This window comes from Embiotoca jacksoni, unplaced genomic scaffold (genome assembly GCF_022577435.1).
Source record: "Embiotoca jacksoni isolate LCO1_2020_lvr unplaced genomic scaffold, fEmbJac1.0.p SCAF_21, whole genome shotgun sequence".
Lineage (NCBI taxonomy): Eukaryota > Metazoa > Chordata > Actinopteri > Embiotocidae > Embiotoca > Embiotoca jacksoni.
In genome coordinates, this window is record NW_027185352.1 from 4,933,198 (window position 1) to 4,957,777 (window position 24,580).

Genomic DNA, 24,580 nt, shown 5'->3' on the forward strand with positions numbered 1-24,580 from the left:
TTTGCATAAAAAAGCCTGTTGTTCTGTTGCACCCACTTGAAAGCAGCTAAATTCCTAAAAGTAGAATCCATTGAATATTTCTAATATACCTGCATGAGATCAGGAGGTATGAGTTTGGTTGAGACCCCCTTTTCTTTGTACAAAACTTCAAATCAAAAGCAGGATGATTGTCATTTTTGGATATGAATGTCCAATTTTTCTTCTTCTTCGAGTGTTAAAGTTTGGATGACAATCCTGAAGAGCTTCCTCATCGTTTGTGTTCAAATACATTTTAAATTTCAAGTACACAGAGTGTTCAACCTGTGTTCCCCTTGTTCCAGTGTTGCATACAGTCTTACAGGGCTGGGATTGCATCAGCTGATCCATCCAGAAGTGAGGTTTAACAGGGTCAAGCAGAGTCATTGTAGTCAACTGCAATTATTGTTTGAGACGCACTCAGAAAGTCATACTGTCTGACAACAGCATGCAAATTAGGTTGGAAAGAAGCATGGATACAGAGGTTCAGCTTGAAAACGACCCAGTAGAGGCTCAGAGGTCAGAGAAGTGCTGGTTGAATCTGTGTCAGGTGGTTAAATTAGGGCAGAAGAGGAACACTCGCCTCCATCAATATCTGCAGCCACACAGGCTTGGAGAAGTGCTCTTAATTCTTCAGTTACTGAACTGGACTCGGTCAACCATGGAGGTTTAAAACAGCCAGGGATGCACAACTTTGGAGTTTCTTTGGTGGCTCAGTTTGGTAAGGTGTAAAATATGTACTTGCACCTGCATTAGAGGTGAATTCTAGCCTCAGATGTTTTATGTAGAGCCCATCTTGAATTTTTCTGTCTACTGACAAATGTGTACGTTCAAAAATAATCCAAAATCCAGCCAAAAAGCCAAAGTAGCTCAAAACACAACCGTAAAGCTTCCTCTGCCCTTCTCTCTCTGATTTGGCTCGTCACTGTACAACAGTATCTCAGCTGTCCTCGCTGAGAGCTGCTGTGTACCCCCCCCGCCGAGCCCGACTCATGACATATTAGAAGTTCTGTCGCAGCCAAAGAGCACAGAACCAGCGCCAGTTTCTCAGCCTCTGCTGCAACGCAAAACGCCTGCCCTTGAAATGAGACGAATGCTTAACAGCCCAAAGGTTCACACCCGAGCCTGAGACCCCAAAAATATTTAAGTCAACCTCATGAATACAAACCACTTCCTTCTTTCAGCAGAAATTAATTATTCATTTGCATTCATTGCCGGGCGTATCGTGGGTGGAGGACAGAGGAGAAGCGGAGGTTCGTGATATGTGAATGAGGAGCGAACGGAGACGCGGGGTGTCATGTCAGCAGGGTGGCAACAGAAGGACGGTGAAATGAATTAGGAGGATGTCCTTCAACAACGCAGGAACTTTGTGCCAGCAAGACGGATAGAGCGGTGTGTTGATAACCGTAACCATCAATACATAATACGTTTTTTTAGCCACATTAGTGGTTGGACTCCCACTTCGCTCCAGAGGGAAATCTCCGAACAATATTTTTACATACTTAAGGTGCCCCGTGGATGTACAGTTTATTTTTGACCGTGGCGATCACATCACTTTGTCTCTTGTGCCCTCATTGGTTCAATATTTTCACTCATCCATTAGAATTCATGATCAAATACCTGTAAAGACAGACAAGACCATAGGTAGCAGACAGAAAAGTGAAGGGATTTTCAAAATAAAACAGGAAACATCAAACTGAAAATAGAGAACAGAAAACAGGTTCAAAACATAACAAAAGTAACTTTGAGATTAAAATGTGACTTAAACTGAAATATTGAACAGAATACGAGTCAAATCATATGAGACCATAACATAAACTATGTTTTGTTATTGTCTGTAAATCCTACCTCCTGGCACCATCCTTTGTCGTTTCACACGGGACATTTTATTTGAATTATCTTCATGCAAATTGTCAGATCATCTATGAATCAGTGTCGACAAACATAATCCACTCACTACATATGATTTTAACCAATCTGACACCGTGACTGGGAAACACCCCGTTACCGTTGTAGAAGGTTGTGTGCAGCTGCTTTCTGCCAAATGAGTTAACTTAACCGAGCTGCTCTCAAAGTTCCAGGGAAGGACGGCAGTCCACCTAAAGATCTCTAATACAGCTGCACATTTAAGCCAAGTGGGACTGAATAGTGGACATATCTCCAGCTAAATTTGTGGCGGTGCTTTTAATATACAACAACAACACACACATAAACTGAGAGGCAAATGCATACATATACACACGTTATTATTATTATTGTTGTCATGAAATGAATGAATTATAAATGTTGTGATAAACTGATTATGTCCGTTTGCACCACATTGTTCAACTGCGGTGTTACACTGATGTGGATTTTGTGTCATAACATAAATATGAATGAGAATAGAAACCTTATTATATATTAACCCTCCGCTACCTCCACCACCACCACCTTCACCCCACCCATGTATCTGGAAGCCAAACAGATATGCCATAAGTAAAGCCTCACAGAACCACAAGCAGGAAATTTGACTCGGTGCTGTGTCATGGGTGGCAGCGATGTAACATTTAATTTAACTTCCATTGAATTCATGTTTTTTATATTTGTGTATTTCGTATGGTTATTGTCTTGCTCGTACTGATTTCATGCTGCTCTTGTACAACAATGCTTTGTACTGTTACCATATAAAGACATGTTTTTTTTGTTGGCAAGGGCTCCTGATCCTAACTCTCCTTTTATTCAGGCAACTTTATGTCTAAATTCCAGTCGGACACCTGAACTGTGACTCTCAGTGTGCACCAACCAAACTGATGTTGCTTTGCAGAAATGCTGCCTCAGCAGTCATCATGCTTATCATCGTCTCTGCAACGGCATTACGTGTGTTTCAGTAAAACAGACTCAAAAGCTGCAGCTAGCTTTAATCAGCAAGCCTCCATAGATGAGTGTGTAGATGGGTGTTGAAGGGAGTGTGTGTTTGCGTGGCTTAACGCTGGGTGTGTTCTGCATCTTCAGGTGGCTGACTCCATCCCGGCTCAGGTCAGTGGTTTCCAGAGTGTCTTCTGTGTGTGTGCAGTGGTTGTTTCTCCATCTCCACGTCCTCCGCTTCCCCTCTTCTTTCCCCTTTTCTGGAAACGTCGGCATGGATACAGCAACCCTCCCCTCGTCCTCCTTTTCCTCCTCTGTTGTTCATTTTGATTGCCTGTTCATCCCTAATTTCTTTAGGGTCATTAAAAAGCCTTCCCTCTCTTCCTTTCTTCTTCTCTCATTACTTACGGTCTTGCTTTTTTGCCTCTTTACCTAAACCAGACAGTGTCCATTGCTTGGAATCAGCACGGAGTGACTTCCTGATCTGACAAGCTGTGATGTCACCAGGAATGACGTCTTAGTGACGTTTGAAAATACTGACGTCTTCATCGCTGTGTGCTTGTCTCATGTACAGTTACGCAGCTCCTTCAAGCAGGCGTTCAGCAAGAAGAAAACCAAATCGCAGTCGGCCCACGACGAGATGGAGGAGATGACCGACTCTCTGCCGTCCTCGCCCAAACTGCAGCACGACAACAGGCAGGGCAGCATCGCCACGCTGCACTCTTCCCCCTCCACCACAGAGTGAGTGTTTCCATCCACAAACACGCGCTCAAACAGAAACTCTCTCCCATTACCTCTTCTGACCCTTTTTTCGTCTCTACGTAATTGTTTTCTCAGTTTTATTTCTTTTCTTTTAACTCGTGTCTTTAAATCCCCCACCTCACCTTTTCTTTTTCTCTTTCCTCCAACCACCCTGATCCTTTTTTCTTTAATGTTTCTCCACCCGGTGTAGCAAGTGCGTTTGCGATAGCAAGTCCTCCCCCATTTGGATGCCAAAGAAAAAGCAAAACGGTCACGTGGTCTACAAGCACAGATCTCGGTAACAGGCGCTCACTGTGTGGCATGCTCCCCGGGAGTGTGTGTGCAGTGGTTTGTGTTGGTGTGACGTTCTTCTGCATCTTAGTGCTGTAAAATGTCAGAGGCAATGGATATGTCTGCAGCACACAAACTGAACCAGGACCTCATATGCTGAGGAGAAGCTGCAGTAATTTGAATAAAGGGGAGGAAAAGATAATCAGTTAGTGACTCGTGCCTGAACTAATTGGCTGTGTGTCAGTGTAAGAGAGCTGGCATGCGGCCATTTTACAAGCATAAGGGTTCTGTGCACATCTGCTGCGCTGTGTGGCAGCTGGTGAGATGATTTCAGTAGAGGATGTCTGATGTGGTGTTTCTGGGGGCAGAGCATGTTGACGTTTTTATGAATTTCTAATGTCAAAGTAAACGTCTGCGTGTGACGGATTCTTGTTGTGTTTGTGAGTCAGCAAAAATATTGCTGCTCACTCGAGGTATCTTTTTTAAAATATCTGCCTGCTGATAGTGAAAATAACTGAATCTCTTACAAGCGTGGATCAATAAGTTCAGAGAATGCTTCTGTTTGGTTTAAACGACGCGCAGCACGGAGCGAGAGGACGGTCTAACCCTGATGAGTTAGTGTTACACATTTTGTCGCCCGATCAAAATCAGTCACTGAGTTACACATGCTTTTGTGAGCACGGGTCTGGGAGCACCGGCAATGTTTCACGCACCTAAAACTGGAGCAGAAAGTGCACATCAAAGTTTGTGATAAACTATTGGGGGACAGAAAGAAGTAGGAGGGAGAGAAATCTGCTGAGTAGGAGCTTTGGGGGACGATTGTGTTGTTGTGGTTAAGAAACTTAGAAACTCCAGCTTCCCTCTGAAATTCAGCTCTCCTCCTTTCAGTGTGTATTCTCTCCAGATTGTGTGTGTGCGCGTGTGTGTGTGTTCTAACCCGAAAGGTGACCCCTCCTCCTCCCTGTGTGTAATCCCGGTTGCAGGCTGTGCGAATGCACCGAGGCCGAGGCTGAAACCATCCTCCTGCTGAAGAACGAGCTGAGAGAGAAGGAGCTCAAGTTGACAGATATCCGCCTGGAGGCGCTCAGCTCCGCCCACCACCTGGACCAGATCCGAGAGGCCATGAACCGCATGCAGGTGAGGTTAAACTCACCAACTGGACCCAGGTCAACACTGATCCGTGGGTGTCTATTTATGTTGGCCAGAGGTCAAACTGCAGGAGGCACAATTGCCCATTTGACAGGAGATTATGGTAAAGAAAACACAAATTTAAATCGAGCTTGTCTTGCTATCAGTCATAGAGGAGAGGAAACACATTCTTTGAATACATCAAACCATCGTTTTTCTACAGAGGTGCATATGGAGGCGTCTCAGACAGATTTGGTTTAGCCGTATTTTATTCCTGTGAAGGCACTGACAAGCAAGATTTCCCTGTCTGTCCAATTTATTCGAGCTAAAGTGGTGTGTTTCTCCCTCGAGGCACTGAAGCATGACAGCAACCAGTTAGGAAGTTAACAATGCATTCAGTGGGTCAGTGAAAGGCTGACAGGGCACCAGCGGGGCACCGGGAGGGCTAAAGCCCAGCTCGTTAGCTCTCTCCTACACACAAACACTAACACAGAGCCTCTCTATAAGAGTAGCACTCTCAAACATTAGCTATCAAATTGTGTTTTGCTTTTGATTGTTTTTTTTTTATGGAATTATTTTACCTCCTGAAGCTTGTAGCTTCACCTAAAGGGGAAAACAGCAACCCTGGCTTTGTTGGAGGTAAAAAAAATATATAATTTTTTTTAAATAGCCTAGAAGTACCTTTCAAAGCCCAGCAATTAATAAGTTGTATCTCATTTGCCTCATATTGTAACTTAGTAAAGCAATAACTGATGTGAGATTTTTTTCAAACGGTTATTGTTCAGAAAATACAACCGTTTCCAAAAAAATTGGGACGCTGTGTAAAATGAGAAATAAAAACAGATTGTAATGATTTAAAAATTGTGTCTCATTCAGTTGAAAATAGACCAAAGACATATCAAATGTTGAAACTGAGAAATTGTATTGTTTGCTAAAAGAAAATATATGCTCATTTTAATAAGTTTCAAAGAAGTTGGCACAGGGGCATGTTTACCACCGTGCTGCACCACTTTTTCTTTTAACAACATTCTGGAAACATTTGGGAGTTGCTGAACTGAGCCAGTTCCAAAACAGGCACCTAATAACACTTAATAAGAAGTTTTCCACTTTGAATAAGCTGGCAAGGTGAACGCACTTCAGAAAGGTGGATTGAAACTGTTTAATTGTCCTTGAAGCTGAATGAAAAGATGCAAAGTCAAGTTTCTCCCTGCAAATAACTGCATTTGGTTTTATTTGTTGATGCCGAGTAATGAAAGGTCGGCCGTCAGTTCAAAGCACAGTGTTCAGAGATGCTGCGTCATTTCATGTTTGAAAAGAAGCATGTTCAAAGAATTTCCCGGATCACCATGAGTGTTTCGGTTAAGTGGATCTTTGTGGATGAGGCTAGGCTCATCTGTAGAAGCCTATAGTCTCCCCTCAGATATGGGGATCATGTAAGACTCCTTATCTGAGACTTAGCCTTCAGTACAAAGGTAGCCTTGAAGATCAAAAAGCAGCTTACAGCCCATAATTCCAACAATACTGATTCAGAATAACAACAGCAGCCGGGCTGAAGGCTGGAAAATGACCGTCTGCTGTCTGTTACATTTAGTCTAATTTTTTGAATAATTTTGTCTCAAAACACAGAACGAGATCGAGATGCTGAAAGCGGAAAACGACCGCCTCAAGTCCAGCGGGAACGCCACGCCGACCACCACGCCCGTCAAGACGGCCCGGCCGCCCTCCGAGACCTCCAGCACCTCCTCGTCCTCCTCACGTCAGTCCTTGGGGCTGTCTCTCAATAACCTCAACATCACCGACACCATCATGTCAGGTCAGTTCAGTAGCAGCATTGCTGTGTGGCGCGTCCATCTGTAGTGTCTAAACATCCAGCAGTTTGCTGTGAGCAGTGAGAGAAGTAAGAATGGAATAACAAAAACAAAGAGATAACAAAATATTTTTTTGTTTTAAAAAAAGAACACGGGTTTTTTTGGGCCTTCAAAAATAAATGTATTATTCATCCTTTGAGAGCTAAACCTCAACCCACGGCCTCGTCAGTGTTATACTTGTCTTTTTTAGCTAAGCCTCAGTTTATAGTCTGCTGTTCCTCTCAGGGCAGACGTATTTTTCTGCAGCATCAAGTTGGATTAGCTCTCTTCATACTTGCCTCAGTAAATGCGAGAGAATTGTGTTTGTGCAGTGAAATGATCCGGAGGAGCTGCATGAAATGATGAAATATCTGCCCTCCCTACTGCGAGGGTTCGCAGCAGAGCGGGACCCCATTACATAAACACAGACACGCAAACACGCCAAGAATCCTTCCAGGCCTGGTGGTGCGTTGGAGAAGTGGAGGAGTTTGTCCCTCTCACTTGTCCTGTAATTAACATAGAAGGCGCAGCTCCCCTCCGAGGACCCGGGCCCTCGTTAATTGACGGCGGGATGAGCCAAGAGCAGTGACGCGTGGGAAGATGAGTGGGCCAACGGGCCGTTATCACCCCAACACAGATCCCTCAGCTGAGGGAATCCAGCCGAATACAAAGTACCCCCTTCCACTCTCCAAAATGGGATCTGAGAAAAAGAGAATGAAGACAGACTGAGGAAGAGAGTTGTTGATGGTTTGGCAGGGAATTGATGTCAAAGGTTAGAGGTGGCAGGAAACTTAAGATACAGCTACATACGAGGCTGTGGCTCAGACGGTAGAGTGGGTTGAACACTAATCGGAAGGTTGGTGGTTCGATCCCCAGCTCCTCCTGTCCACGTGCCTAAGTGTCCTTGAGCAAGACACTGAACCCTAAGTTGCTCCCGATGGTGTACCATCAGTGTGTGAATGTTCTCCTGATGGCAGCACCTTGCGTGGTGATCTGTCTCATTAGTGTGTGAATGGGTGAATGGAAAAACATGTTAAAGCGCTTTGAGACCAAATGTTAATAAAGTGCTATACAAGTACAGACCATTTACGACATAAATGTTGGTGGAGACCAGAACAGAGGACAGGTCAATTCCCTTTGATTTATATGGCGCCAAATCACAACACAATTTATTTCAGGGCACTTCACAAAGTAAAGTCCTTACAACAGAACTTTACAACATTATCCAGAGGAACCCAACGATTCAACAATTCCCACGAGCAACAGTTGGGAGGAAAAAACTGCCCTTTATCAGGAGAAAAAAGCTCCAACAGAACCAGGCTCAGAGGTGGCAGGCCATCTGCCTCGGTATTAAACATATGTAATGTAATGCAAGACATACAGCAGACTTTTAAAACAACCATTTAACAGCGTGAAATATGAACTAAATAAGAAAACAGATTGTTTGACGTACAGTGAAAACGACCTGGCAGGCCAACGGTGTGTGTGTGTGTGTGTGTGTGGGGGGGGGGGGTAAATCTCCTCCTGAGCGTCCACCAGGGTGACAGAGGTCAGGTGCAGTGATTTCAGGTTGCATAAGATATTGTATCTTGTGATTAACAGTTCTCTATCTTCTGGATGTGTAAATAGGTCAATGTTTTGGACAAAGTAGGCAAAAAAAAAATCACATCTTGGGTTTAAATTGTATCAACTTGGCAGTGCAGCAAGCTGAAAACAGAGGTGACTCGATTCAGTGTCTTCATATGAAAAATGTCATCAAGATGCTCATCAAATATGAAAATATTAATGCTCTTTAAACAGTCATACAGGTCAAAAAGTCCTCCAGATCTTCTGTCTTGCAAACTGATGACCAGACAAACAGCTCTGTTGTCACTTTGTCTACTGATGTTTCTCTGCCAAATATAAAACCTGTTGGGAGGTTTTTACGCCGAGTAGTTAAAATCTATGACTTCAAGCTGCTCTTCTTGGTTACTAATCGTTTCCCACCCTTCTGCCGCGTCCTCTGTTAACGACTGCACATCAATTCTTCTACTAGAAACACCTCAAATGAACTTCCTCCTATTGAATAGTTTCTAATCTCCATTTATTCTTCTGTCTCCAAAAGATCTTCTGCAGATTGTGCTCCGTTTAATTTCCTTTCTTACATTGCCATTCTGTGCACTCTCAAGAAATCGGCCAGCATGACAACATTGATTTAATGTAAAAGTAATTATCACATGAAAGAAACCCATTAGCCGTGTTTTACTTTGGAGTCTGTCCATTTCCAGCTAATTTGCCGCGAGGCCGAGTGAGAGTTTGTTTGTAATGAATCAAAGCTGTGAAAGATTAAAAGTTTTCCTTTCTAACATAAAGTTTTGTTTTTCAGATATTCTGCTAGATGACAGCTACGAGGGAAATCTACGCAAAGAAGGCCGCAGTGTGCGGATCGTGGTGACCATCAGCAGCGGGCCGTACTCCACCAAGGTTTGTGGATAAAGATTCCTTCAGCTGAAATCAAGGTATTGTACTGTTATTTGTTGTGACTCATGTTGTTATCTTATCAACTCCTCAGGGTACACGGCGCCAGGAGTACCTGATCGGGTCCATAGGTGTGAGCGGGAAAACCAAGTGGGACGTCCTGGATGGAGTCATTCGCCGCCTCTTTAAAGTAAGTTATTATCCCGCATTATTGCATTTCAGTCATGTGGGAACATGACTGACGTTTTTTCACTGCGGATGGTCTGATCTGATCTGAACTCTTTTGGGGATCTTTTCGGATCTTATAACAGTTGTCACGTTAACGAAAGAATAAAAACATAAGAATATAAAACATAATAAACAAGGCCAAAGTTCAAAGTCAAAGTTTTCCCGACACCATCATCAGCTGGTTTGTCTGTTTTCAGCTGCCAGTTGTTTCTGACTTAGAAAGATGTTGTGTCCTCCAACACTGTGTTAACAATAGATTGAAATTGTACTGTATTGTTAACACATTTGTGGGTATATACAATATTATAACTTTTAGATATTGATATAAAATATCTACAAAGAATATTTGCACAAGTTAAATGAGAGTTAAAGCCGATCTTGTCATGGTTCGATCCCAAACTCAAATACGAGTCCCAAAACCATCAATTTCCCTCTCCTGTTAACCTGCAGTAGTCTCGGAGGTCTCTGTATATTTAAGGCTGGTGAGCAGTGCAGTTGTTGATCCTCCACCATCCCGCCCTCTCCAGGAGTACGTGTTTCGGGTGGATCCTCTGACCAGCCTGGGTCTCAGCTCAGACAGCATCGTCTGCTACAGGATCGGCGAGGTGATTCGCTCGCACTCCTCCGAAGTGCCTGAGCTGCTGCCCTGCGGCTACCTGGTGGGCGACAACAACGTCATCAAGGTCAACCTGAAAGGTGTGTCGGCAAGGAGTTTCTATTTCAGGACGATTATGTAGAAACCTGCGTGGATTCATAAGGAGTGGACTGGCGCCTTATTTTACAAAACATTCATGTTCTTCTCTTCCTCCCTCCATCCTCATCGTAGGCGTGAAGGAGAACAGCATAGACAGCCTCGTGTTTGACACCCTCATCCCGAAGCCCATCATCCAGAGGTACCTGAACCTGTTGATGGAGCATCGTCGGATCATCCTCTCAGGACCCAGCGGCACCGGGAAGTCCTTCATGGCTGCCAAGCTGGCTGAGTACATCATCTCCCAGATGGGGCAGGAGGTGACTGAGCACAATGTGGCCAGCTTCAATGTGGACCAGAACTCCAGCAAGGTGAGACGAACAGAGAGGCTTCCTACTGGAATTCAAACGGTGCAGTTTATGAGTCTTTCAATTTACATTTTCACACCGGCGCAAAGCTGGTCGAAGCATGGATCCAAGTGTTTTTGCAATTTGGTGCAGCATGAGGGGCTTTTGTTTTTTGTTATATATTATTAGTTATATATTAGTTACTTCTTCCCAAGCCAACTTAACATCGTCAGCCTGTGGAGGTGGACTCGTAGTACCATTCCTCCGGCTTGAAGTTCGAATGGCTCCTTCTTCAGCCATGAGAAACTGACCATACGCTGCACCACAGTGGTTTTAAAGGTGATGAGAGGAGCTGATTTGATTGGCCGTGATTGAATTTAGCTGTGACACACCTTCTAATGATCTATTCCTCCTACTGCAACACCCTGCACCAAACATGCATTCGCATTTGTGATCACCAAATTACAAAAACTTAGACTCCCGGATTGAAGAAAATAGAGTCCAACATTTTTTACTCACGTCTAGATATGAAATATTTTTCTTTTACTCATGAAAAGTGAATGAAACCAATTTTTCTTTACATTCCGCCAAACAGGGTTTTGGACATCACATGCAAATATAAACATATCTTCAAAGATGTCAGATTTTAGTTGTGTTTGTAGAACTCATCCTCTCTGCCTCCTCTCCTCTCTGTGTGATTACTGAACGCTCGTACAAAAGTGCAAAAAAAAAAAAGCCTTTCCTCTTTGATTCTGACAGACTGAATCTGCAAACTGACATTTGTTGATCAAAAGATAAAATACACCACCATTCAAATAACAGGACCCTGAATGTGACACGCATCCCAATGAGCTGTTTTTTGATCTCGTTGAAAGCAATCAAAGATGCTGTAATTTTACCCAATTTGTAGAATTTAAAAGTAAAAGTTTGTGCAGAGGAAGAAACAGAGTGTGAATACAGATTAACAAGCATTGGGAATTTTCTACCAAAACTTTAACTAATGTTATTTTACATTCTTTCACTTGTTTTTGGCTTGTATTTCAAAAACTAAATTGGCTGTAAGACCTACAGTAACATCATATATAATCATAATTATTTTGAAAACATTTTTCTTACATTGTCACTTTTATGATTTTTATGCTCCAAATTTGCCATCAAAACCTTCAGAAGTTCTAAGCTAAGAATGTTTTTGTTTTTTTTACCACAGGACCTGCGTCAGTACCTGTCCAACCTGGCGGAGCAGTGTAGCTCGGAGGAGACGGACACGGAGCTCCCCACCGTGGTCATCCTGGACAACCTCCACCACATCGGCTCCCTCAGCGACATATTCAACGGCTTCCTCAACTGCAAGTACCACAAATGGTGAGTCAGAGCTCCTCCTGCCCTCGAAGCCGAAACGCCTCGGAGGGACGAGTTTTTACCGTCGGACAAGGCAGGAAAAACCTTTAACAGGGGAAAAGGAGGACACCCTTCTGTACTGATTGATGCACTTATGTTGCATTACAAGGCTGTACATTTTTTTTGCAAAAAAACTTATAAGCATCGGATGTTTCACGAGCAACTCCAATCACTGACATTAATTGCATGGAGTGGCGATGAATGGCTGGGGGAGATGGAGCTGAGGGACAGTTAGCGGTTGGGGGAGGGCCTTGTCGAGGATCCACTGCAGCTCCCGGGCCTCGCAGATCCCCGTGGGACCTAAGAGGGAAACGGGAGAATAATAATAATAATAATAATAACTCTAAAAGAGGGGGGAGGGGTGGAATATGGAAAACGAGAATGGACAGGTCCTTAGAGTAGGTAGGTAGGTTAATAAACGTATGACCAGAAGGAGAGTGATTGACATGTGGTCCCGCCCCCAGAATTCAGATGAAATGATTTTCAATATATAGCCATCCTTTTGGTTTTGTTTACTGATCTAATAAACAGTTTACCAGTCGAAATCCTTCTGTTGGTTGAGCCTTTATTTTGTGAAGCGCTGTGACTGTAAGTAATCATGTGCGTTGTCTTTGTCTCCGTCCAGCCCGTATGTGATTGGAACCATGAACCAGGGAGTTTCCTCCTCTCCGAACCTCGAGCTGCACCACAACTTCAGGTTTTGACACCCTTTTATATTCAAATGTCACTCTGCCACACTCTGTAACATCATCACAGTGTTTGTCATTTCTTTATGCCACTTTTTATTTATTGTGTTTGAAAGCTCGTCTAGAAAAGATGTTGGTTCCCACACAGAAATTACTTGTAGTTTTATTTGCTTTGCATCATCTCACCTGTTTGATTCCAGTTCTCCATCAGCGTGTTATTTCTCACAGATTGTAACCTGAAGGCATCCTTCCAGAGGGAGGGCTGTAATTATGTCTCCCGGATAATTAGTCTCGTTAAATGAAAATGAATAGGCTGTGATGCATGTTCTGAGTGGGGATCATTTCTGCCTGCCATGTTTGACGAGCTGATGATTTGGCAAATACAATGTGATTAGGGAAAGCTCATCATAAGACAGACGTTAATTGAATGTGAATCTACACTCAGAAATATAAACGCAACACTTTTGTTTTCGCTTCCAATTTTAATAGAAGTAAAAGATTTAAGACTTCTTTATGCACTCAAAAGGTTTAGTTTTCGCTGTTTTTTCACAAATTTGTTAATAGTTGCTAATTAAACAGCCTGTTTATTGCACAGGGTGTTCCTTGGACTGGGCACAATAAAAGGCCACTCTAAAATGTGCAGTTTTATCACACAACACACTGCCACAGATGTCACAAGTGTCGAGAGAGCGTGCAGTTGGCATCCTGACTGCAGGAATGTCCACCAGAGCTGCTGCCCGTCAACCGAATGTTGATTTTGCGACCATGAGCCGTCTCCAACTTCATTTCTGGGATTTGCAATCCATCCATCCGGCCTCACAACTGCAGACCATGTGTAACCACACACCATGTAAACCATGAGCGCCCAATCTGGCTGCTTCACCTGCGAGATAACCTGAGACCAGCCGCACAGACAGCTGATGCAACAGTTGGTTACAACAACTGAAGAATTTCTGGAAAGCTCATCTGAGCGCACGTCTTCCTTCCCGGGATCTTCACCTGACTGCAGTTTGTCCTGGTAACTAACTCGAGTGTCCAAATGCTCACCTTCGATGGCATCTGACAGTTTGGAGAAGTGTTCTGTTCACGAATGAATCCCAGTGGCCGGAAAACACGTGTGGCGTCTCCTGGGTGAGCGGTATGCTGATGTGGAGGTTGAGAACAGACTGACCTGGTGGGGTTATGGCATGGGCAGGTGTGAGCTACAGAAAACAAACACGGGTGCATTTCTTTGATATAGATGTAGATAAAGATCGATGTCGTGATGAGATCTTGAGGCTAGTTGTGTGACACTCGTCCCCCGACATCACCTCATGTTGCAGAATAATAATGCACGGCACCATGTTGCAAGGATCCGCGGTCTTGTCAATATCCAACACATCTGCACAGCTGTTGAAGAGGAGTGGACCACAATCAACAACCTGATCAACTCTGTGTGAAGAAGATGTGTTGCACTGCATGAGGCAAATGGCAGTCACAGAAGATACTGATGGTTCTCTGCCCCACTAAACACCAAGAAAACATCTCTAACTATATTTGAAATTGTGCCTATTGCTGTTTATTTCCAAGAAAAAACTGCGCATCTTAGAGTGGCCTTTTATTGTGACCAGTCCGAGGCACACTCGTGAAATAGTCGTGCTCTTTAATCCTAATCTTGATGTGTCACACCTTTCAAGATGGATTAATTTGGCAAAAGTGAAGTGTTCAGTAACGGATTTCAACAAATCTGAGAGAAAAAAAACTCTTGTGAGAATACAGTAGAAGAAATATTAGATCTTGTACTTCAACTCGTGAAAAAAAATAGGAGCAGAAACTAAAGTGTGGCATTTATATTTGTATTTATACTGATGGAAGAAATGGAATTAAAAGGGTTGCTTTGATTAGAAATCTGATTTGATGTTGGGCTGATTTATTCGCTCCTCTGCTTTTGTTTCACCATCGATCGTCTGCCCTGTCGTAGGTGGGTACTGTGCACCAACCACACGGAGCCGGTCAAAGGTTTCCTGGGTCGCTTCCTGCGGCGGAAGCTGATAGAGACGGAGATCAATAAGAACATGCGCAGCAATGACCTGATTAAGATCATCGACTGGATGCCCAAGACCTGGCAGCACCTCAACGGCTTCCTGGAAGCACACAGCTCCTCCGATGTCACCATAGGTCAGCACGCACACACACACACACACACACACACACACACACACACACACACACACACACACACACACACACACACACACACTCACTCACTCACTCAGACTCCTGTGTCTGTACTGTTCGGTCGATACTGAAACCTCCGTTGTGTCTTCATTTAGCCACTTTCTGTCTACAGAACACACTCATTTTCAGCTTTTGAATATTAGAGATTGTTACAGTTTCGAAATCTGAGACTGGCTCGGAATTAAATGACAGAAAATGTGATGCTCACAAAACACCAGAACAAACAGGCTGAAACAAACTAAAGGAGAAGGCCTGAACCGTGGGCCGTCGGATTTCGACATCTCTCTTAAAGTAAAGTCTAAACTAACAAAAACAAAACTCAAAACATGAATGCTGGTGACTCCAAACTTAAATCATACCTAACAGAACTGCTTATGATTGCACGGAAGTAAAGCTGATGCTGGTGGAGAGACATCGCCGCTCCTTCCCTTTCCGCTTTATATAAAGCGGGTGACGTTTCTCAGCCAATCGGTATTAAGAGAAGAGAGTAAGACTGATGATTAGAAGAAAGATTAACCAGCACGGAGGCGATCAAACATTTCAACGTGATTGAATGTTGCTTGGATTAAATGCTACTTTATCTCCGCTCTTGTGTGTTTTACATCTGCTCGACATCTTTGGTCTCTGATCCTCTGGGCTCCTCCGTCCCTTCAGGCCCTCGTCTCTTCCTGTCCTGTCCCTTGGATGTCGAAGGTTCTCGGGTTTGGTTCACCGACCTGTGGAACTACTCTCTGGTGCCCTACCTGCTCGAGGCTGTCAGGGAGGGACTTCAGGTAAATACATGAATGTTACCGTGTGGATAAGAAGTCAAAGTTACTGCTCATATTCAATAGTCTGATAACAGTCAGAGCAGATGATACGTGATGAAGCATTGTTCCAGATTAAACCACCAAAAGCACATAAAACATTTCAAATTATTGCCAGTCTCTCTGTACTTTTGAGCTCCTCGACACTCGGCTCTTATTTTGCTGAACGGTTTTGTTCATGCATCACTGTGACTGACTCGGGTGTTAAAATGATGAGACGTGTAATGAACCTCAGGAGAAAACGATCATCACTGCACTCTCAGATTTTAATGTCACTGCATGTCACAGGCTGCAAATATATGAATAAAAATAGGTGAGCTTGGACAAATGATGTAGCTCTTTATCATAGTCGATGCTGTTGTACATTTGTAACAGCGTGCAACTCAGAAAACGACACAATTCCTGACAAAAAGTTACATTTCATGATCAAAAATGCCTTCCTCCATTATCAAAAAGCAATTCCTTGTACCACTCTCTCTCATGCATACCTCCTCTGTTTTTTACCTTCAGCTGTACGGCAAAAGAGCGGCGTGGGAGGATCCGTCCAAGTGGGTGAACGACACGTATCCGTGGAACGCCGCCTCGCTGCAGCAGGACGGCCAGTCGCTGCTGCAGCTGCGGCCGGAGGACGTCGGGTACGACGGCTACAGCTCGTCCAAGGAGGGGGCCTCGTCCAAGCAGGTGTCCCAGAGTGACACCGAGGGAGACCCGCTGGTGAGGAAGACATCCGAGGCATTAAAGAGAGATTCCTTTATTTGAGATCATTAAGAACAAAGATGCAACAACGGTAACAACTCAGTGCTCCAGATAGGCGCCTAACATTTAACATATAATGTCTCTCTTGTTCTCTTTTGAAATATTACCCAGATCGTATGATTTAATTTAGTAAATCAAATATAAATGTATGTACAATATGCATACTTACTCATTTCAAGTAACATATCGACGGCTTTCATCAGAATCCTGTGATGAGTGTTACTGCAGCTTTTGCAAAGTGAGAAATTAAATTAATGAAGAAGCTCGTATGTGGTATGGGCTCCTCAGCACACACACACACACACACACACACACACACACACACACACACACACACACACACACAATGCAGCATCAACTATTGAAGGAGGGTAGAGAGAGAAGAAGGCAAATGGGTGGAGAGAGAATTAATTTCCATTTTATGGGTTATTGCAGCCCAAAAGGAATTAATGGGTAGTCATCCAAAAACAACTGGCTTGATTTAGCAAGTGTGTGTGTGTGTGTGTGTGTGTGTGTGTGTGTGTGTGTGTGTGTGTGTGTGTGTGTGTGTGTGTGTGTGTGTGTGTGTATCCAGGCGGGATCGGTCCAGAACGCAGGTGTGCCGAGGTTCATTTTAGGACCACTTGAAGCGATGTGCCAGATGCAGCAGCACTTGTGCATTATTTAGACCATTAGTTCTGTTGCAGGGATGAGACGTTCTGCTGTTTCATCGTGCTGATTTAACACCAACTTTTAGAACTTTTTATCGGCATGTAAAATATAAATAGAAGTCATTACATCGAGGTGTTTCTCGGGAGTGGCAATTTTTTTTATTCTTTGAAATATAAGCATGATAAACTTTGCATGAGGAGAATACGGCAACGAGTAGAAAACGTCACTCTCAAAGCAAAACAAGATGCGCTGAGTCGTGTTTCTGTGAAAACTCTGCATCTCTTTTATTTGTGTGGAGTCAGCTGAAGTCAGTGGTTGTTGGCTGGCGGAGAGTTAAACATACTCACTGGCCACTTTTATTAGGTACACTTATAAATCACAATCCAAACCAAAACAACAGTACATCCATGAATTCAAAGCCTTCAGTCAGAAAATAGATCCTTTCACTTTATATGTATTGTTAAGGCCACAGTTATAGAGGTGTCTCTGATCCCCCTTCAACCTCTGTGTCTGCAAAGTGTGTAAAGGCTAAAGCCAGCTGCTGGTCAGCTTAGCGTAGCACGAAGGCTGATAACTGTGAGCCTCGCTCTACTCAGACGCACCAACATCCTTCTACCAGCTCCTCTGAAGCTCTCTAAAAACCCAAAGTTTGAACATGACAGTTTGTCATTGTGTGGTGAGTAATGTGATGGACTTATTTTTTGACTTGGGAGGATCCTGGTGTCGTCACCGGTTGCCTGGCAACTGCTAGTAGAAATAAGAGGAGTGGGTGAAAGTCAGCAGTGGCAAATAAATATTATTTGCTCTTTGCTGTCCTGTTAATCACGTAAAGATCCCCCAGATTGAAATCGCAACCTTGGTGAGGTGCTCGGCAATCCTTGCCCTCAAAACGTGTTGAAGGACGTAGACCACCGATAGTGGGCCGTGAATGTAAATGAACCCGCAGTGATTCCTAAACGTCTTTGGTCCGTTATCTTATTGTGTGCTTGTGTTGCGTTTGCAGATGAACATGCTGCTACGGCTGCAGGAGGCGGCGAACTACTCCAGCACGCAGAGCTGCGACAGCGACAGCACCAGTCACCACGACGACCAGCTGGACTCCTCGTTGGAGTCGGCACTATGAGACCGAGAGCCGCGCCGGCAGGCGGACCCTCGTCCCGTGGACCCCCTGAACCTCCAGAACCTGGGGGACCTCTGAACCCTACGGTCGCTACCGGACACCCCAACAGATGTATAATATATGGAAAGTTGTATCGTCCAAAATGCTATACCCACCATTTAAATAGAAGATGCCTATTTTTACATTATGATGGTGCAATATTAAATCAAATTATTCTATGTTTTGAAGAGTAGCCGCCAACTTGGTCCTCAGTGGTCAAAATGATATACAGTGATACATGTTGGATCATGTTCATTTTAATGACATCAAATAACAGCCAGTCCTTTTGAATGGGTGTATAACGTTTTAAGAATATAACTTTTCATATGTGTGTAGGGTGTGTAGGATGTGTCCGGTAAGGGACTGAAGTTCCTCTGTAGTTCACTTCCAAGGAGTAAATCGCATTTTGTGCTCGGCTACGATGAGCCTCGGTTCACGGCATCAATTTAACTTCGGACGTCAGTCTCCAAAGTGTCCGAAAACAAAAAGAGAGCCTCAACAAAAACTGGATTTTATTTTTTAATTATTTTTTTTTACCCAGTTATATCTTCAGATGTTTACATTTTTGGGGGGGAGGCAGGTTCTGTTATGTCTTTCCTTGTTTACAGAGGTGCTTTTCACAAACACACATGAATGCACTTACACACGGGCAGCGGGAGACGAATGAGTTCAGGCCCTCATTAGATCAACAACCCAGCCTGCCGGAGTGTCCTTGAACAAGGCATTGTAGATCCAGCACTTCTGGGCACCCTGATCTCTGATTGTAAGTCTTTTCAGGTGATGTTACGCCCTCTGGTGGCCACGATGGATGTGTTTAAATCCAGGGCTTTTAGGCTTTTACACACAAATTGGATTCATCACAGACCATCAGATTAGTTTTATGTTTCAGCAGCTGTTTGTTGTGGTTAACTGAACTGGCTCCTCACAAGTTGTGGAGGGAAAAAGGATATGTTTTATCCTTTTTCTGAACATAAAGACACCAGACATGGAAGATTTAGTACATTTGTAAGGCCTTTACAGCCCATCAAGGATCATCATTTTTACACACACACACACACACACACACACACACACACACACACACACACACACACACACACACACACACACACACACACATCCCTCCTGCTCTCAGCTCAAGCCGTCACTTCTCTGGTGCTGGTCTCCTGCCCTGAACCTCCTCAGTGTCAGGCACTGCCAAGCTCCTCGCTGCCCCTCATTGCCAACAACAAGCACAAGGAAAGCGCATTGTCTGTGTGTCATCCAGCCACACTGCTAGTGTGAAAGAAAAACAAAACATGGAAAAGTGCCAACGGTTCCCTTTGATTCGACTGCCAAAATGTGCACACCCACAGACTTTACATCACAATGCAGAGCCGACCACGGTTGTAGACTTAGATTAAGTTGTTCTTGGCCTTCCACACAACGCGGCCTGTCGTCATTCTTTGGCTTTGAAGGCACCGTGAGAACAGCAGGTAGCTCCCCTCTGTGGTTCATCCCGGGAACAGCCAAGTTCCTTTGGCATTTCCTTTACACCTGCATGGAGAACCACATGGTCTGCTGCAGCAGAGGAATTCAGAGGGTGGCGGGGAAGCACCACACGGACTAAAATATGAATATTATTGAACTGAGTAATGCTAACTGACTATTTAGAGACTTTTCTGGCCCTCGTTAGACGCTCTTGTTCAGCCTCTGCATCCATCTCTGTCCATGAGGTACCAAAAAAAAACAACAACAAAAACAGATTCAAAAGTATTACATCCGTATAGAAGTTAACCAGATCAGCCCAAGAGCTGAATGAGGGAACAATGATATCGGTGCTTTCTCACTGCCTTAAATGTGCAAAGGTTTTGGAAGCATCCTCTGCTCCCATCGGACAGAGTGAGAAGAAGAGGCGTGAACGTGAACGTGGGGTGATGGGGATCTGCTTCCTGCTACTTCGAAGATGCTGCTTGTAGTCAGAAAAAAAACATACATCCACTTTTGATTGTTGTCCCTCCCTCTTCTGCTCTTCTCTCCGAACCGCCCCCTTTTCTTCTTTCTGACAGTTAGAGTAGAAACCAGTTGATGCTGTATTTGAATTTGACCAATATTGTAAAAACATTTTAAAAGTAAAAAAAAAAAAAGAAAAAAAAAAAGAAGGGGGTGGGGTATTTTTTAAGTTGTTGTTTTTGCACCCAGTTGAGCTGGGCTCACTTGAACTGACAGGAGCACAACCAAACTGTTTAAGGTTTTCTAGCCTGACGAGCATGTTTTAAAGCTTTTTAAAGGGGATGCATTGAGAAGAGACCTTTACCTTTATGTATGCGTGTATTGGACGGAAGCCATTTTGAATTTTGATTGTCCTCTCTTTGTTTAACGAGTGGGTTGGTTTTGCACACTTTGAGGTCGGGGTGGGTTGTAAATACTTAAGTCTTGCACAGTGAATCAAAGATGCATCCTGCCCTGTTGATGTTACAATATGCTTAACCCGCTGAGTAAATTATTGTACTTTTGAAAACAGAGAGAAAAAAAAGAAAAGAAATGCAAAAACTCAACACGCTGTCAGAAACAGGTGTGTGTCTTGTGGTGATTGGATGTGTTGCCTATGCAGGAGGCATACGGTGTACAGTAAGAAACTGTTGTTTTTTTTTTAGCTCACTAAAAGTCACAAACCGAGAAAAAATAGGCACTTCTCCAGTATTCCTCATCCTGCCATAATATTCTCCGGATCCTTCTCCGTCTTTCCTTAGAAAGCACTTCCTTCTCTGGACGTTTTAACCCCAAGCTTACCACCGTGCGAGGCTTGCTCAGCTGTCTGAGGCACTGAAGCTGACCTGACACCGTACTGTATACATTTAGCAACGACCAACTGGTGCTATTGGTCAGTCAGAATCCACCCGAGACCAAGAAGTCGCGTTGTCACCGCCTCAGGACAATCCTATCCTCTACAATCCTACCTGTGTTCAGCTTCACACGTGTCTCGGCAGCCAAGCCGCCGGTGGTTCGCACGTGTTTGCGGCCAACTCGGCCGCCCTTATATCTGCGAGGGTGTGTAAGTTGCATGCTGAGGGGGTAGTTGCCGTGGTTACAGGTGGCTCCTTACCTACACTTGACACCCGTCCAACCTATCTACACTCCCGTTGTAGGCCATTAGTTCCCAAGCTACCAGAGGTTTGACACCGTTAACAGTGTACACCATAGTGTTGATGATCAAACGGTAATTTTTCCCACTTACACTTTGCAGTTACATCTCAGTTAAAGACCATAGCATTTACTCTGGTTTGAGAGAAAGTTTTTCTTCTTTTTGGGTGAAACATTTGTCCTTAAATGTTTTATATTTTGTACATTTGTATGTAACATATCATGTAAATAGACAGAGACAGTGATTTAACTCATCTGGAGGATTTTGTAGTCTTTGTAAAGCCCTAATAAATGGTATTTGGTGTCACACAAGCAAACAATATGCTGAGTTTTTGTCGTTTGTGTCCTTTGTAAATATCTTTGTCTGTTGGAGTGACAAGTCCATGCACCAGAGGTGGGGGACCAGACACAAACTCTTCTCAAGAGTAAGTAATGGTATCCATTGAGAAAAATACTTAGACATAGTATAATATTATTTTTATGAGGGGATGTCATTAATATTTACCTTTTTTATATTCAATATCCCCAATTAAATAGGACAACGACTACTATTGAATGCAAGAAAAATGCTTTGTTACATCGACGATAGTGGTACGATGGTGCCACACTTGAAAGTTTTGGTTCGAATGAAGCAAATGTTCAACTCTAGAGAGCATAGTCCATCATAAAAACGTGCACAAATACATAAATAAATGCACCTACCAGCAGTTTGATTACTTTAAGTTGACAACCAAGCAGCTATATCAATAGATATAGAGTTAGTTGGAACGTTACAGTAAAAAAAACAAATCGTTTCCAGCATGGACATCAAAGATATAAGATAAATTAGCCATTTCCTATTTAAAAAAATATATATATCATTACTTGGTTATTACTTATTATGACATTAAAATAGCATCGTACTGGAGAATGAGGGGACAAGAGCCCAGAGGGTAACGACTGATGTCTTTCTGACATCTAGTGTTTGGAGTGTAAAAGCATATTACTCATCAAAAGGTAATGGTCTGCAAATTATCAGAGAATTCAACAGTAAACAGACCGACATGTTAGCTTTAAAAAAAAAAAAAAAAGTCACAAGTCCTGTTTTCAATTGAAAGAAAGACCAACTAAAACGGTGGAAGTTACAGCTTTCAAATAGACGTCCGGTGATTTTATTTTGAAGGACTGTGTGCTCTTCCGGGGAGCTCGCGTCTGGCAGCAACAGCAACGATGGGAAGCGGCGCGACTCCCGCGGCCGAGTCCGGAAAAGACCTGTTTAAATCTAAAGGAGCTCCGGTCTCCTTACCCAAACACTCCTACTGGTTTGACTTCTGGCTGTTTGTCCTCTTCGACATCGCGTTTTTCCTCGTCATGTATTTCGTCGTCCCGTAAGCAGGTACGTGGCGGAGGAGTTTGTAGCGAGCTGTGGGCGGCTACGGAAGTTGATAAACTACTTGAGCTGACGTCACTCTGGAAAAAAAAACGCACGAGGAATTTATTCAACGATTTTAATTCCTGCAGCTTTGGGGATCGACAGTGGTGGAGTTGGGTGCCAGTTCAATTCCTCTAACCCTTGAGCTCGTCTATAATGAGTGCTGAGGTCGCAGTTACAGTAGGTTGAACTGTTAGTGAAGACGAACAGAGAGAAAAGGTGCTGTTTTGTGATGACGTCATCGAACGTGACGTCACTGAGACAACAGACTGCGTTTTGGATGAAGGGAAAACATTATATAAATATATATATAATACTTTGATGTACATAATGAATTCAAACGTAATGCTTTTATGTACGTGATACGTCATGAATTCAAGTATAATGCTAAGTATTGATGTGACAGATTAATTGTTTTCCCCATCCAAACACATTAATGTTGTTTTTGTGAACACATTCCTTCATTTGTCAGGTTGGCAAAAGTGTTTCGGGGGCTGCTAGAAAATATATTTCCAAAGTCACTGTCCTCTCTTTTAGTCACAGAATGTAACAAAACAGGTTGATGTGTGTTGTCATTTCAAAGATCACATCAGATGGGTCGTTTTGTGTGAACAGAAGTCCTTAATCAAAATGTATTTACTGTCGTATCGGGACAAAAAAAAAAGGAACTGGACCTCAAATTTGTTGGAACAAGCAACTGGTTGTTATTTTGTTGGGAATGACCCAAACAATGAATTATTTATATAGTTGCCAGTCAACTTGTTTCCCTCATTAACATCAGAACTCGCATGTACTTTTATTTATTTTTATTTTGCTGGAGTTACACCTTTATTTTTAAAGTACTTGTCTTTGTGACAGGGTTTTTGTCTCCTGGACTTTGGCGCTTGAAGACATGGAGCGCTGGTCCTGCCCCGCCGTCAGGAGTGCTAACCCAGCTTTGAATGAATTTAAAGTCACGTCACTGGACGTCACGTCTCAAGTTTCCACGGTTTGGACCATTAAACTGCAGGTTTTACATCCTGCCTTCATCTCGGAGAACCGGACCACAGAACGTCTTCCCGCCGTGACCCGCCGTCAGCAGGCGTGGACTCTCTCTCTCTCTGCCTGGATGGGTTCATGACGTTTCAGTCTACGGGGGAAATTTGAAGTATTTGTATTGTTGGAAAAGTGACACGAAGACTTTAAACTTTTATCAAATGTAAAATTATGAACATGCAAATTGTAAGCGTCACAAACTAAATGTTACCGAGTGGATTAGATCTGCTCAGTGGTTTGGTAAAGTCGTCGTTGTAACAGAGTTTATTCACACAGCTTCTATTTGAGGTATTCCAGCTGTATGTCTCCGATGTCCCCGTTGACCTGATGAGCACTTGAGTCCTGGAAAGTGAGCGGTCTTACATCTGGAAATGTATGTTCTGCCATTGTAAACCATCTGATGAATTTAGTGGGGCCTGTAAAGACACCGGAGGACATGGAGGACATGGAGGACATTCCAGCACACTGAAGTCTTACTGCTTACAGCATACTGCAAATAAAGTGTTTTGCTCACCTATTAAATGTTGACCATTTGATTTTAGTTTGACATTGTAAACCTGTTACATCTCTATTATAATTTAAGACTTAACTAAATTCAGTATAGTCTAATGTCCATTTAATCATTTGGTTAATATATTTATTTACAATACACAACTACCAACCATTACCACGGTGTTAAGTTTACCTGATAGAAAGACATTTATTTATTTAAGAGCACATGTTTCCCTCAAGGATCAGCCAATTACTAG

The 24,580-nt window shown here is 43.3% G+C and overlaps 1 protein-coding gene and 1 long non-coding RNA gene across 6 annotated transcripts in view; both read left to right on the forward strand.

The window, feature by feature from the left end:
- Positions 1–20,764, forward strand: part of nav3 (neuron navigator 3) — a 210,625-nt gene extending 189,861 nt beyond the window's left edge. For 4 of the 5 annotated variants that reach the window (XM_069156502.1, XM_069156505.1, XM_069156504.1 and 1 more), the window contains 14 exons: positions 3,007–3,030; positions 3,434–3,600; positions 4,875–5,028; positions 6,646–6,832; positions 9,232–9,329; positions 9,418–9,513; positions 10,079–10,247; positions 10,378–10,613; positions 11,797–11,951; positions 12,613–12,684; positions 14,634–14,830; positions 15,545–15,657; positions 16,201–16,410; positions 18,107–20,764. In XM_069156502.1, the coding sequence (XP_069012603.1) occupies positions 3,007–3,030; positions 3,434–3,600; positions 4,875–5,028; positions 6,646–6,832; positions 9,232–9,329; positions 9,418–9,513; positions 10,079–10,247; positions 10,378–10,613; positions 11,797–11,951; positions 12,613–12,684; positions 14,634–14,830; positions 15,545–15,657; positions 16,201–16,410; positions 18,107–18,226 (1,998 nt within the window). In that variant the 3' untranslated portion in view covers positions 18,227–20,764. The remainder of the gene's footprint in view (positions 1–3,006; positions 3,031–3,433; positions 3,601–4,874; positions 5,029–6,645; positions 6,833–9,231; positions 9,330–9,417; positions 9,514–10,078; positions 10,248–10,377; positions 10,614–11,796; positions 11,952–12,612; positions 12,685–14,633; positions 14,831–15,544; positions 15,658–16,200; positions 16,411–18,106) is intronic. The other variant, XM_069156503.1, reaches the window with a different exon arrangement.
- Positions 20,765–22,568: 1,804 nt separating this feature from the next.
- LOC138202691 (uncharacterized) lies at positions 22,569–24,353 on the forward strand. Its single transcript, XR_011178664.1, has 2 exons — positions 22,569–22,760; positions 23,655–24,353. It is a non-coding gene; the product is annotated as an uncharacterized lncRNA (long non-coding RNA).
- The last annotated feature ends 227 nt before the right edge of the window (positions 24,354–24,580 follow it).